The sequence below is a fragment of the Eurosta solidaginis genome, chromosome 2, assembly GCF_040869045.1.
Source record: "Eurosta solidaginis isolate ZX-2024a chromosome 2, ASM4086904v1, whole genome shotgun sequence".
Classification (NCBI taxonomy): Eukaryota; Metazoa; Arthropoda; class Insecta; order Diptera; family Tephritidae; genus Eurosta; species Eurosta solidaginis.
Window position 1 is genome coordinate 231,478,624 of NC_090320.1, and position 14,561 is coordinate 231,493,184.

At 40.3% G+C, this 14,561-nt stretch overlaps 1 protein-coding gene across 1 annotated transcript; it reads right to left on the reverse strand.

Annotated features, from left to right (window-relative positions):
- Nucleotides 1-9,832: 9,832 nt before the first annotated feature.
- Nucleotides 9,833-14,296, reverse strand: LOC137240672 (chitinase-like protein Idgf1). Its single transcript, XM_067767241.1, has 3 exons — nt 13,861-14,296; nt 13,250-13,801; nt 9,833-10,734 (listed from the first exon to the last, which is right to left on the reverse strand). The coding sequence occupies exons 1-3, from the start codon at nt 13,976-13,978 to the stop codon at nt 10,082-10,084; spliced, it is 1,323 nt and encodes a 440-aa protein (XP_067623342.1). The 5' UTR covers nt 13,979-14,296; the 3' UTR covers nt 9,833-10,081.
- Nucleotides 14,297-14,561: the final 265 nt, after the last annotated feature.

Consider the following 14,561-nt stretch of genomic DNA (forward strand, 5'->3'; position numbering starts at 1 on the left):
TAGGAAAAACTTCAAATTTTAAAAAATAGGCGTAGCACCGCCCTTTTATGACTAAGCAATTTTCTATGTTTCGGGAGCCATAACTCGAAGAAAAATTAACGGATCTTAATAAAATTGGGCACACACATTTTCCCTACAGCAGGAAATATTTCTACAAAAAATGGACGAGATCGGTTAAGGACCACGCCCACTTTTATATAAAAGATTTTTAAAAGAGTCGTAGACGAAAATGAAAAGCTATATCTTAGCGAAAAAGAGCTTTGTATCAATAGAATCTTACTTTCTAAATTGAATTATAACATTAAATTGCAAAACACTAAAATTTTTGAAAATGGGTGTGGCACCGCCCCTTTTATGACTAAGCAATTTTCTATGTTCCGGGAGCCATAACTCGAAGAAAAATTAACATATCTTAATGAAACTGTGTACACATATTTTCCTTATAGCAGAAAATATTTCCAGTAAAATGGACGGGATCGATCAAAGACCACGGCAACTTAGATGTGAAACAAATTTAAAAGGGTCGTAGACTAGAATAATAAGCTATAACTTAGCAAAAAATAGTTTTGAATCAATGATATTTCACTTTTGAAGTTTTATTGTAAGAGGAAATGGGGAAACATTTTTTTTAAAGGGCAGTGCCACGTGTTATGTAGAAAAGTAATTTATCTGAAATAAAATGTACAATTGAAGCTCACGCTGAGTATATAATGTTCGGTTACATCCGCACTTAGACACCTTTACTTGTTTTTTTTAGTAATATGTGTAATTGAACGAGTGGAAGTTTAAAGATAGAGTCACCATAATAATTGTGGGTGAGTACAAATTTCGCACAAAATTCATGGCACGTTCTCAAAATTAAGCAAACTCGTGCTAATACTCGTAAATTAATGTTCTCGAATATGTTTGGATTATCAGCGTGATATGAATGAAAAGGAAATAAAAAATTCGAAGAAGGGTTGGGCTCAATAAAAATAAATCGGACCTTAGTAATTTTTATATCCAGTAGCACCAAAAAAAGTAGGTGGTGTGACAACGTGGAGGGTTTCCAAAAATTTAGTGGTATTGACAGAAGCGCTGAACTCTTTATAATGAAATGATTAAGATCACAGTTGTCATGTTTCAACTTTATGTAGGACTAAAATTCAGTTTTAACATTATAAAAAATTACCAAAATTTAGGCACTGTTTGAAACAATGCGTAGTATAGAAACCCTTAATCATGTTCGGTCTCCAAATCCTACTGTCATGAAAACGCCAAGTGACATTATTCCTATTGCTTTTATGATCAACTTTGAGCTAGAGTAAGGAAGGGGTTTGTTTAAAAATTAAAGCCTTCTCAATGGTCTTTTAGATTTATCAGTATCTGTTTCATGACAAAACAATGAGTTGTTGTTATAAAATCGACAACGCGCTGATAACAAGTTGGGAATACTCTGAAAGGAATTCTATAACTTTTAAATAAAAAATCAATGGGCGCTTTCAGCGAACACTATTTTTGTTGATACGTTGCAAACATCTCTCCGTTAGGTGAGTGATAATAAATTTATTTTCTGAACGGCAAGTTGAGCCAAATGCCAAATGAAATAATTATCCTTAAAATTTAAGGAAAATGATTACTCAAATTATTTCTAACACTTCAGTATAATATTAATAGGAAAAATTGTGTTCATAACCTTTGATTGTGAAATGTCAAAGAACTTTAAGATAATGGAATAAACACGTTGAGTCAATGCAGCGAAAAAAATTTCTGCTCAGTAATTTGACGTAAAGTGCCAACCGTTGAATGAATCATAGCATAGCACCTAAAAGTGTGTTAGAGTGTAAGAAATCCCTGTAAAGAATCGGAACAGGGAAAAGCATACATATATATTGGTTCCCAGGGCATATGGGAATAGATGCGAATGAAAAAGCGGATGAACTAGCTAAAAAGGGCGCAACGATTGAAGCTTGCTCCGTAGACGTCCCAATTAGATGGCACATGATCGACCAAGCAGGTTAGGTGTGGGTGCAAGCGCGGGGCTATAAAGTGTGGAAAATTATGTGTAGGTCTTACAATCTTAGACCAACAATGTTGCTTTTATCATTAAAAAGATAGGACTGTAGACTCATGACGGGTATTCTGATTGGACACTGTCTTCTGGCGTCACATGCCTTTAAATTAGGCTTGGTCAGTGATAGCAGATGTAGGAAGTGCGGGATGGAGGAGGAAACGATCGAGCACGTTTTGTGCTCTTGCCGTGCGCTTTCCAGGCTAAGACTCGAGCTATTAGGAGTGATACAGCTTCCCAAGTGATACGCTTCCCAAGGCAGTCGGTTCTATGTACCGGAGCGACTCGGGATTTTTCCCGACCAAGGACTGTCATTTCAGTGTAACCCCATTTAATTTGTTGCGTCCCTCCCACAAATTGTCATCCTCCCAGCTGCTCCTTGCAGCGGGACTGCTTCATATTCTCTTGCTCCGGGAAGGTATCGAATCCAATCCGGGTCCGTCTCCTGGCCCCGGTCCTGAGAAATGGTTTTGCTGCATCTGCCGGAAAAGAATCTTTGTAGGACAATCATACTCTGTTCAGTGTGTCTCGTGTAAGTGATGGTTCCATCGGACAGGTTGTTCTGGGCTTGATCCCAAAACCCGACGTTCACGTAACTTTTATAAATCTTTTGTGGCTCCTTGCTGTTCACGTCCAAGGGCGTCCCGTACTCTACGTCTTAGCGCCCCCCCCCCCCCCCCCCCCCACTACCTTCCAGCAGCCCAGCTGCTCAGCAACCCACAACTAGTACCCGCTGCTGCTCGCGCCCCGCGGTGCCAACAACTCAAACAGCTGCTACCACTCATAACTACTATCTCCGTAGTAGAGTCGGTAGCAATGCTGAGCATCAGCCCCCGCCCCCTTCTTCTCCCCCCCCCCCCCCCCTCTTTTCCGGCAGCAATCGTGTAGGCCAGGAAACAGACTCTTAGTCCGGTGCCACTTTCCTAGATGTTTTGCTCTCCGCGACGGCAACCCCCCGACGGGTTTCATTGCGCCATGTTGCCAGGTCGCAAACCCCAATCTACCGGGTACCCCAATGCTTGCCCAAGGACGCCCAGTCCCAGGGCCACAACAGCAGTTGCGTCCTGGCCTTCCTCAACCCAGGCGTAGACACCCGTCACTTACTCCCAGAGTGGCGACGTCTCCCCCTATGCACTTCAGAATTCTGCAGTTGAACTGTAATTGGGAAGATCACGGAGATAGTCGATTTCATGAAGCGGCACAACATCCGCATTGCTGCGATTCAAGAGACTAAACTCACAGCAAGATCTGCACTGCAAACCTGTTCTGGGTATAATGTCCACAGAAAAGATCGCATGAGCGGAAATGGAGGCGGCCTCGCGTTTATAATACACTCTGTGCAATATCATGTATTTGAGCCTGGCATCGACCGCAGGGACAATGTCTTAGAACGTCAAGGCCTATCTGTCCGGTCAGGCGATAAAAACCTAGAAATCATCAACATCTACATACCTCCTGCCACCTGTTGCTCCAGTGGATACTGCCCTAATATTAGCGGCTTACTCACTGGCAACAATCGCATTATCTTAGGCGAATTTAATGCCCATCACGATCTATGGCATTCAAAATTGCGGGCGGACAGTAGGGGTGAGATGTTGGCGGATAAAATAGAAGAAACGACGTTCTGCACAATAAACGGAGACGCCCCCACACGTATGGTAGGAAGCTGTCACAGTTCGCCGGATATCTCAATCGTGAGCGGAGAAATCGTAAACTGCGTCAACTGGCAGCCGATGGTAACATTGGCATCCGACCACCTGCCTATACTTATTTCGTTCGAGCGTACCGCCGACTTCATCGTTACAGAAAAACGCACTTTCATAAACTTTAAAAAGGAAAGTGGGACGAATACAAATCTTTTACAGACAACCTCTTTGCTGCCCTCCCTATCCCGACTGATTCCCGCCAAGGGGAGCGTGCTTTCCGCAAGGTCATTGAATCTGCCTCGGCACGTTTCATTCCCGCCAGGAGAATTCCCGAAATTCGGGCCCACTTCCCGACGGAAATTCCGCAAATTTAGCGCGATAACGTGACCTTATAAGACAGCTCGATCCAGGCGACCCCCAAATAAGGGATATAAACACACTCATCAGATTGCTTGTGGATGAACACAAGCGGGCGAAATGGGATGAGCACCTAAGGGGTTGTAACCTCTCTGCCGGTGTGGGTAAACTTTGGTCCACCGTAAAGTCCCTATCGAATCCGTCTAAGCACAATGACAAAGTTTCCATCGCCTTCGGCGATAAAGTTCTGTCGGATTCGAAAAAATGCGCGAGAGCTTTCTGCCGTCAATATGTAATGCATTCTACTGTCGACAAAGATAGACGGAGGGCCAACAGACACGCACATAAACATAAATTCAGCGCGTCACCAATTACCATCACCGCCAGAGAGGTCGAATATGCCATTGGTCACGCTAAACCATCCAAAGCAGTGGGCCCAGACGGCATAGCCATGCCGATGCTTAAAAGCCTAGGGAAAGAGGGTTTCAAATACTTAGCACATGTCCTCAACCTGTATCTTTCCATCTTTGTCATACCCGAAAAATGGAAAATGGCCAAGGTGGTCCCGCTACTAAAGCCTGGGAAACCAGCTAACATATCGCCAGTAGCAAAGACGCTTGAAGCCATTTTGCTCCCCTACTTCCAAGCAAATTTGCAATAGCCTGTCATCAGCATGGCTTCAGAAAACTCCATAGTACCACCACCGCGCTAAATGCCATCAGCACCCAGATAAGTTGCGCTTTAAATCAAAACCCCCACCATAGAACAGTACTCGTAGCGCTAGGTCTATGAAAAGCTTTTGATACGGTCAACCATGGCACGTTACTGCAAGACCTGGAAGGGTCTACCCTTCCCCCATGTCTTAAAAGGTGGACCATGTCTGGGTGGTCGGCAGGCATCGGTGCAATTTAGAAACGAAACATCAAAACCAAGAAGAATTAAACAAGGGGTGCCCTATCCCCACTTTTGTTTAATTTCTACATATCTAAGCTACTTTCACCGCCAGAAGGAGTCACTATCGTTTCATACGCCAATGACTGCACAATAATGGCCACAGGCCCAGGCCCACAGATCTATCCAGTGCCCCGCGAAACCTGGCATTATCACCGACTAAATCTTCCTCGACCTTATTTACAACATGGACGTCCCAAATGTCGACCATTTTGAACATCCACGTCGATGGCACTACGCTACCGACTGTCCTACACCCCAAAATCTTGCGTGTGACGTTTGATCAGGACCTAAATTTTGGTGAGCACGCAGCCGCAATTGTTCTGAAAATCCAGAGCCGTAACAAAATCCTCAAATCCCTTGCTGGCAGTACCTGGGGAAAGATAAAGAAACGCTCATTACTACATACAAAGCAATTGGCCAGCCGTTTACGTGCTACGCGTCACCCATATGGTCGCAAAGCCTAAAAATTACCCACTGGAAGAAGCTACAGGCCTGCCAAAATACTGCTCTCAGAATCGCCACGGGCTGTCTTCTTATGTCTCCAGAACACCATCTACATAATGGGGCGAGAATACTCCCCATCAGGGAGAGAAATGAGATGCTAACCAAACAGTTCCTGTTGAATACCCAGAAACCTGGGCATCCAAACAGACATCTGATTGATGAGCCAACACTGCCTAGGGGCTTGAGGAGTCATCTCCGTAAGCATTTTGAGGAAATACGGCACCTGAGAACTCAGCCGTGTGAAGCAAAAAACACAAGCAGGTCCTTGGTGAACTCCACAAACAGGCGTCGGACCATTATGTCAGGAATTGCCCGATGAATCCAGTACTCAAAGAAAAGTACCCGAAACTTGTGGAAGAGGAACGCATACTCCCCAAGGAAATGCGTGTCACTCTTGATCAACTTCGTTCTGGATACTGTAACAGGTTAAACTCTTACGTATCCAGAATCAACCCCGACATACAAAATGACACCAACCATCTCTTTAATTGTAATGTGGAACCAACGCCTCTAACACCACTTTCATTATGGTCCACCCCTGTTGAAACAGCAAGTTTCCTTGGACCCCCGTTAGAGGATATTGATGACAATTTGTGATCGGTCGCGGCTATTAGGTGGGGCGAAGCACTGCTACAAAAACAACAACAACATACAGCTGTCAGATCTAGAATCAGCAAGTGGCATAGGTCCTAGAGAGCTTCTAGTATTTGCTAAGAGCACGGAATTATTTTATAACATAGGTCCTGGTTTTTGATAGGGGTTTTCAATTTGGTGGTTAAATAAATTTCTGGTATCACTACGGACTGATTCGGACTATGTGTGGACCTCATCATTGAAGTAGCTTCTTTAATATTTTTATTCTACAACCAGTTATCACACATGACCATACTTGGAGACTCGTCGAAGTGTAAACTACCTTAACCCGTCGAAATGAGTTACAGTTCCAAATACTCCATAATTGTACTACCTGACCTTAAAGTTGCCTATGATTATAGAAAAACATATCAGTCCAAAGAAGGATGCCCTGTTGGAGATCTAGGTAGATATTGTGACATCGTTGGGTATTGTATGTACATAGTTTTATATGTGCTATTTATTGGGGAGTACCCTGCCTTATATACACATCTTTGTTATATATGGTCGAGATTTTGGCATATGCGGATGACCTAGATAGGAAGTTTCCCTCGAACTTTTTACGGCTTGGTGCATTGCGGTAGCATTGCGAGATGTTTCCTTGTGAGGCTCCCGATGCGGAATCCGCGTCAATTCCAATAAAGTGGAGCTTGTCTTATACACTGAACGGTACAAAATACTACCGTGTACCTAAATTAACTGAATGGTGGGCGTCTTATTCCGGCTTTAAAGCAAACCCCTAGAAACGAGTCATTCATCGTCGAAAGAAAGCGCACTTTTTTTAAACGGTTTTATTTAGCTTGAGTTTACAGGCTGGGTGGTTGGCACGAATTTTGTAATTGAAATTTAAGCAACTTCCCGATAAGCTACAAGCTTGAAACTTGGAATATAGTTCAGAACCCGATGACAATGCAATAATAAGAAAAAAAAATTGCTGCTAGGTAGCGCAAAGATAGAGATATTCAAAAAAATCATATTTTTGGTCCGATTTGGCTCATATTTGGAGCATACAATACATACAAGAATAAAAAGCGACCTATGATAAAAATCGCCGCTAGGTGGCGCAAGGATCGAGATATTCACAAAAATCGTATTTTTGGGCCGATTTGGCTCATATTTGGAACATGCAATACATACAAGAATAGAAAGCGACCTATGAAAGAAATCGCCGCTAGGTGACGCAAAAATCGAGATATTCACAAAAATCGTATTTGGGGTCCGATGGGGCTCGTATTTGGAATACATAGTACATACAAGAATAGAAGGCGACCTATTAAAAAATAACCGCTAGGTGGTGCCAGAATCCAGATATTCACAAAAATCGTATTTTTGGTCCGATTTGGCTCATATTTTGAACACATAATACATGCAAGAATAGAAAGCGACCAATGAAAAAAATCGCCGCTAGGTCGCGCAAGGATCGAGATATTCACAAAAATCGTATTTGTGGTCCGATGGGGCTCGTATTTGGAATACATAATACATACAAGAATAGAAAGCGACCTATGAAAAAATCGCCGCTAGGTGACGCAAACATCGAGATATTCAAAAAAATCGTATTATTGGTCCGAATTGGTCCATATTTGGAACACATAATACATACATGAATAGAAGGCGACCTATGAAAAAATCGCCGCTAGGTGGCGCAAACATCGAAATATTCAAAAAAATCGTATTAGTGGGCCGATTTGGCTCATATTTGGAACAAATATTACATACGGACTGTAGAAATGACATCAAAATATTTTGGAGTTGGAGGAGGGACAAGCATACGTGGCGCAGAGTTGAGTAAAGTCTTTGGAAGGATTATGTATTGAGGATATAGATTGTAACAAATTGTCAGGAAGAGTACTTGTAATAATGAGTCACTGAATGAATTGAATAGAATGAGAAATAATAGGCAATTAAATAAAGACTAAAAACTTGAAAACAATACTTACATGAAGTAATAATAATACTAAAAGCTAGAAAATAATTAGGTAGGTCCTGGATACTAGTCATCGCACTCCTCATCAATCTAGAGAGTTGATCAGACAATTAAATAAAAGGTTTATTCAGGTTTTCAGGTTATACTACGCCTCACGTTTTAAGAAATTTCACGCGCCCAAAGCTTTTATATAATTGTCTGATCAACGCCCTAAATTGATGAGGAGTGTGATGACTAGTATGTAGGACCTACCTAATTATTTTCTAGCTTTTCGTATTATTATTACTCCATGTAAATATTGTTTTCAATAAAACAGTTTAACTTAAAATTTTTTTTTAATTATTTTATTTATTAAAAAAAATAAAATAAATGTAAGGCGCGATAACTTCCGAAGAGATCTAAGGCCGAGCTTCTCTTCCAATTTGCGTCGTGCTCCTCCTGATTTTCTCTACAAATTGGCCGGATGGGACCTACATGATTTTATGCCGACTCCGAAGGGCATCTGCAAGGCAGATGAGTTTTCACTGAGAGCTTTTCATGGCAGAAATACACCCGGAGCGCTTGCCAAACACTGCCGAGGGGCGACCCCGCTTAGAAAAATTTTCTTCTAATTGAAAAACCTTATTTCTAAAAATTTTGATGTTGCTTTGTCCGGGGTTTGAACCCAGGGCATCCGGTGTGGTAGGCGGAGCACGCTACCATCACACCACGGTGGTTATTTATTATTTGACTTATATTACTGGATGGCGTAGTCGTATGGTGGTCAGCTTTGAGCAAATCGTCAGATCTAACTTGCTGGAAAAAGTCCACTGATCAAGCATTATCACCATAAGTGGTGCTTTAACAACAACGCCAAAATAAGTGTTTGTTTCATATTCTACTCTTGAAACAAGCTAAATGCCAAGCTGCGGAAAGGTCAGCACTGCGTTTAAGTGAGTCGTCTGGTTGGAGTTCTAATACCACAGGAAGAAGAAGCCCACAACAGTCGCGGTCAGCAAATACACCCTCGGTTCTAGATTCAACGCTAGGGTTGAAGTAGGGTAGGACCCGGTCTCTAACTCTCATACAGACTATCTTATCACTGTAGTGTCTTCGAGGTAGAAGTATCAGCTATCATGCAAACCGCTTCTTGGATTGGAAAATACACAATCGGCCAGGAAATATTTATTTTTAGCGACATCTAAGCGGCTATCAAATTCCTTGGTTCTTACTCATTTAATTCTGAACCGTGTACACCTTACTGTGTTGCAGATGAGCTTATCAGGCAGGGCGCGGCAAAGCAGGCTCTTCCTGAAAAAGAACGCTTAGATATATCCTCTTCCACATGCAAGCTCAATCTAAATAGTACAGCTATCGTGAAGCCATGAGCAGCTGCTTGGCGTTAAGTGGTGGCAGACAGCGTAACCTGGGAGCTCTTTTCCTGGATAATTTACGCCAAGTCGTGAATGTCAATGGTTTGGTAGACCCTGGAAGAGGAACGGTAATGGCCTATGTGTATTTCCGAGGCAGCCCTTTCAACCTATCTCTACCTTATACAAAAACAATGCTACACACAATCCTGCTGATGCAGGTACAAGGGTTAAAGAATATTCAAAATTATTTAAACTGCACTCTAAAAGCACTACTGGGTATATAATAGTACGGTTTCGCCCGATGTTCGCTGATTTACTGATTTATTTTTTGTAGCTTATACGATTTGTTTTTATTTTCCAATATAAATTTGAATTAATCAATATAATAAATAAAAGAGTAAAAATCGTATTACGCTTTGAACAATCATTCACACATCACACTTTTTCACGGTCAATATGCGAAGGTTTTATTTTGCGCACTGAATTAATAATAAAACAACAATTTTGTAAATAAATAAAACTGATTAAACAAAAATTAATGAACACAAAATTTTGTTCAATTTTTTATAATAACTACAACACTTACGCATGTAAACTTATTAAAAATAAATTCTTAAACCCAAAATTAAACTAAACTCCAAGTAAATTTAAAACAAAGTTATAAGAAATGCTTTACTGCACGCAAAATAGGAAATCTCAAGCCCGTACACAAACCACGGAAATCATCATAACTCAAATCGTAGATCGCCACGCCACCTAATCCCTTAGTGCGCACGAAACTCGATTTAATCGCCCCGAAATCCGGATCATCATAGCTCACCCACATGCCATGTTCGCCATTGTCGTCCGCTGGACGTAGAGCATAGTTACCATAACGTTGCTCCAAATCGGTGACTTTGCGAAGCGGTGCATTTTCACCACGATAATCTGCGTTCACACTATTCGGCATTTTTGCACATATTTCTGGCCAACTCAAAAGGCCCGGTGTTAATGATTGTGAGCCTGCAGGTGCTGGACCATCTGTTAAGATAACAACAGGTACACCGGAAAAGCCTGAACCGGATGTCATTTTCCAAGCACGTCCATATGTAGCAATACCGAGATTAATTTTATCTGGTGGGCATTGATTTTGTAACCAATAGTCTACTTGGAATTCGATATTGTAGTGTGGCAAGCGGTCTTGCTCGACCAGCGGATATATAGGTGCTGTATAGTCCGCTTCGTCAGGATTACGTTCTGGTGTGAGGAAATCAAAAGCAAGGAGGTTAATGAAATCGAAATTGTTCTTGATCTTCGGCACGTCGAAGTACCCTGTATGAAGAAAAAAATAGAGAAAATTGGTTAGAATAAATTTATATGTAAGTTTTGCATTTAGTTGGTTATAATTCCATCCAACCTGTGCACCTAGTCTCCTTTATAGGGAGTAGATAACTATCCCTGTCCTCTAAGGATATCAATACTGAGCATCTGTTGCAGTTTTTGCTGCCCTGCTTTTAATTTTTTTCTATGAATTCGCAGACCTACATGTTGTATGCCGACTCCAAACGGCACAAAACGTAACAAAACAAAGTTTTCGCTTATAATCTGAGCCTAAGCAGATGGTATAAATCAGCTCACACAAAAAAGTTACATTGGAATTGGTATGGGCGTTATATATCTAGGTACCAGGACCTACAATACGAAATAACTCCCTCCGCTTTGCAAATGCTAGAAGTTTTCTAGGACCTATTTGCTGACTTGATATCTGACAACTCTGACCCCCTAGTGGCTCGAGCATTGACCTCGTGAGCACAGGAAATGAACACAGAACGTGCTCAACCGTTTCTTCCTGCAGCTCGCACTTTTTACATCTTCTGTTATTGACGAGACCTAACTTATAAGCATATGACGACAGAAGCCAGTGCCTAGCATACTCTTCGTGAGCCTTAAATCGTCTCTCTTAAGTCTTTTTCTCTTCATACGTATCAGGAACATATCGAGTCTCACGTCGTAGTATTTGCACATGATCTTAGAACTGCTGAATATATTGTGCTGCAAAATTTCTTTAAAACGATTCCTACATTTATAAAGATAGCTTCTTAAAATATAAAAAAGCCCATCCATTTTTTAAATATTTAAAAATAAGTTTTAAAATTTTCACAATGAAGACATCATTGCTACGAATGAAAGCAAATTCAGTGTTATGTCAGCAAGAAGTGTGATGGTGTGAGTCGCAAATCAAGTGCCCTACGTTAATTCAGCTTTAGAATTGTTTTGTTACTTCTGAGATGTTGATTCCATCTTACATTGAACGTCTGCACCTGTTCAAGTAGGAACATGCTAAATAACGAAATGAAAGAGAAAGCGCGAATCGGGGCTATACCAAATGTGTAGTAAAGTATATGAAATGAAAACCAAATTATAAACAATAAGGTAAACTCAGTGTCGAGTTTAAATCTACTCTCTTTTCTTAAACTGCAGGGGCATGTTTACTATATAACAGGTAGTCTTTTCCTCTTCAGCCAAATTAACCAAAATTTGTAGAGAACTATTTTATTGCTTTTTAAATTGAAAATCACAATTTTTCAGAACAAAAGAAAATGATTGTAAGTAATTTCTGCATAAGTACATGGAAGTGTATACTAGGCGCGTGTCGAAGCCTCGCGCAACCATGGTCAATTAGTTCAACATAAACGAATTGACATTATTGTTTTTGTTAAAACAATACTTCGCCCCACTTAAAAGTACCCCATCACTCTATTTGCTTATTGACCACCATTATCATCACAACCTTGCTAGTAGGTATAACTGATGAAACCCCTTATATTGAAAGTGAAGAGCTCGATTTACGTGACGTTTGAGGATATATTGGCTATCCTGGGAACTGTAAATGACTTAAGCTGCAGACATTGGTGCTTTATTGGTAACCGTATGGGTAACCTTATAACAGCTGATTCGATCAACCTTATGGGAATCAATGCAATCGATTATTGATACCGCTAAGGTCGTAACCGTATCGTAGCCAACCAATTGGTTTTTGGTTACCGTCGTAACGATAAACAGCTGATTACGTTAGGGATACGACTACAGCGATACGACAAACGGCACCAATGACTCCGCTTTTATAAAGTTCTATGGATGAGCGCTGGCTTAAACCCAAACAATCATCACACTGGGTCTTCAGCCTATGTTTAAGCCTTTACGGTATTGGCATATCTTATAGAAGAGGCACATAACGTCAACTTATTTCATTGGCACCCCAACGTATTAAAATGCTAGCAACTGTTGAATTACAATAACCGGTACAATGAGGTTCTCGCACGTGCGACGTTTTATTAAAATTTTCTCCCGCGGCGCTATCTTTTATAATTATAGTTTCATTCAATGCAAAATCGGATTAAACTCTGGGACGGTGAAGATTCCTTTTAAATAAGAAGAACGTATTCGACTAAACGATTAACCCATCTTGCGGAAGCTTTTTGCTTTTGTGATGATCTCAAATTGCTGTATACGGATTTGGTTTTTTTCACCGAAATGGTCTTAAGGTCAAATGGAGAAAAACATAGACCATAAAGTCAACTGACCATTTGAAGTGGTCATGAGGCCAAGATTATTGTCAAAACTTTCCTTAACCTGCAACCACAACTACCAATTGAGATTGATCAGCACTTAACAACTTGATAAGCTCTTAATCCTAATTTAATATCCAGAATACCCAATCAATTGTAAGTAAAGCTGTCTGTTGGAGATTTTATTAAGGGGAAAGCAAAATTGATCATCCGGACTTCCGGTTAAGAAAATAGTTTAGACGTTCTAAATTTGCTGGGTCTCTAACATAATTACTCACATGTTGAATTCACATTCGGCAGCACAGTCAACGAAAGTGAAAGATTTGCACGCTGCAATGCAGTACGCAAGTTCCTTGAGAAATCCGTAAATTGCGTCTTATGCTCATCAGCTAAAGGATCCACAATAAAGTCACCAGTAAATAACTTCTTAAATTGCTTCCAATATGAACCGACAGCGCCATGCACTTTTCTCGGCTTATTGCGTGGTAACTGGAAAGCCAGATCGAGGCCATCAAAACCATTACTTTTCAGCAAAGATATTGAACTATCAATAAAATTTTGTTGTGCTGCACGATCAGCTTCCAAAAGACCAATATATTTCAACGGATTTGCCTCATCCAAATCATGATCGCCACCAACACTTAAAAAAACTTTCAACTTCGGGTATTTAGCTTTCAACAGCGTTATTTCATGATAATGAAACATATCAAGGTCAACATTCAGACTGTAGACCTCAAAGGTATGCGGTTTAAGGCCAGCATAGCCATAAATGAGATGCGAACAGAAATGTAAACCGAGTTCAAGATCAGCGGGTAGGAGTTTAGCGAAACCTGCAGGAAAAGAATTGAGAAGTATATTGATTTACTGAATTTTCTTTTTAAATTGTTACCTGGACGCAGATAACTGGCTGAATCGTAGAAACAAATTAAGTTTTTCTCTGCGGCCGCTGTAATGACAGACGGCAAAATTAGACCGAAGAGTAATATTAAAGCGCTGATCGCACGCATTGTAGTATAATTCGTTTTACTTGTATTATTTGAACTTGAAAATTTCTTAATTTTATTTAGCAAAATATTTTAACTTCTCTTGTGCAGTTAATAAACGAAACTGATCTCGCAATATGGATTTACGGTTTTCGTAGTCAAACAAACTTGACAGTCGTTAAATAAAGTCGAATACTCAGCTCGACAAGTTGCTTATCTCATAAGTTTTAGGTATTTATTAATGTATGTATGTATATTTAAATCTGTTTGTTTATAAAGAATTATCAGGTTTTTGAATGTTTACATTCAGCTTCTTGGTTTTGTTTTTAAAGCTCACGTCATATTTGCGACGATGACACAGTTCATCTGAGTACTTGGTATGACTGATTTTTTCTCATTAATATTTTAGTACATTTAATTAACAAGTAAATATTTATACTGATATTTATATTAAATTTTTTGTGAAGAATCCGAATGGTTTTGACGAGGGTCGACCAATATATACTAATTAATTTGAAATATGAAACGAAGCAAATATTCTGAAATTTTTCTAACTAAAAAATAAATAATAGTTTAAAAAACTAAAAAAACACGCTTTTATAGCTAA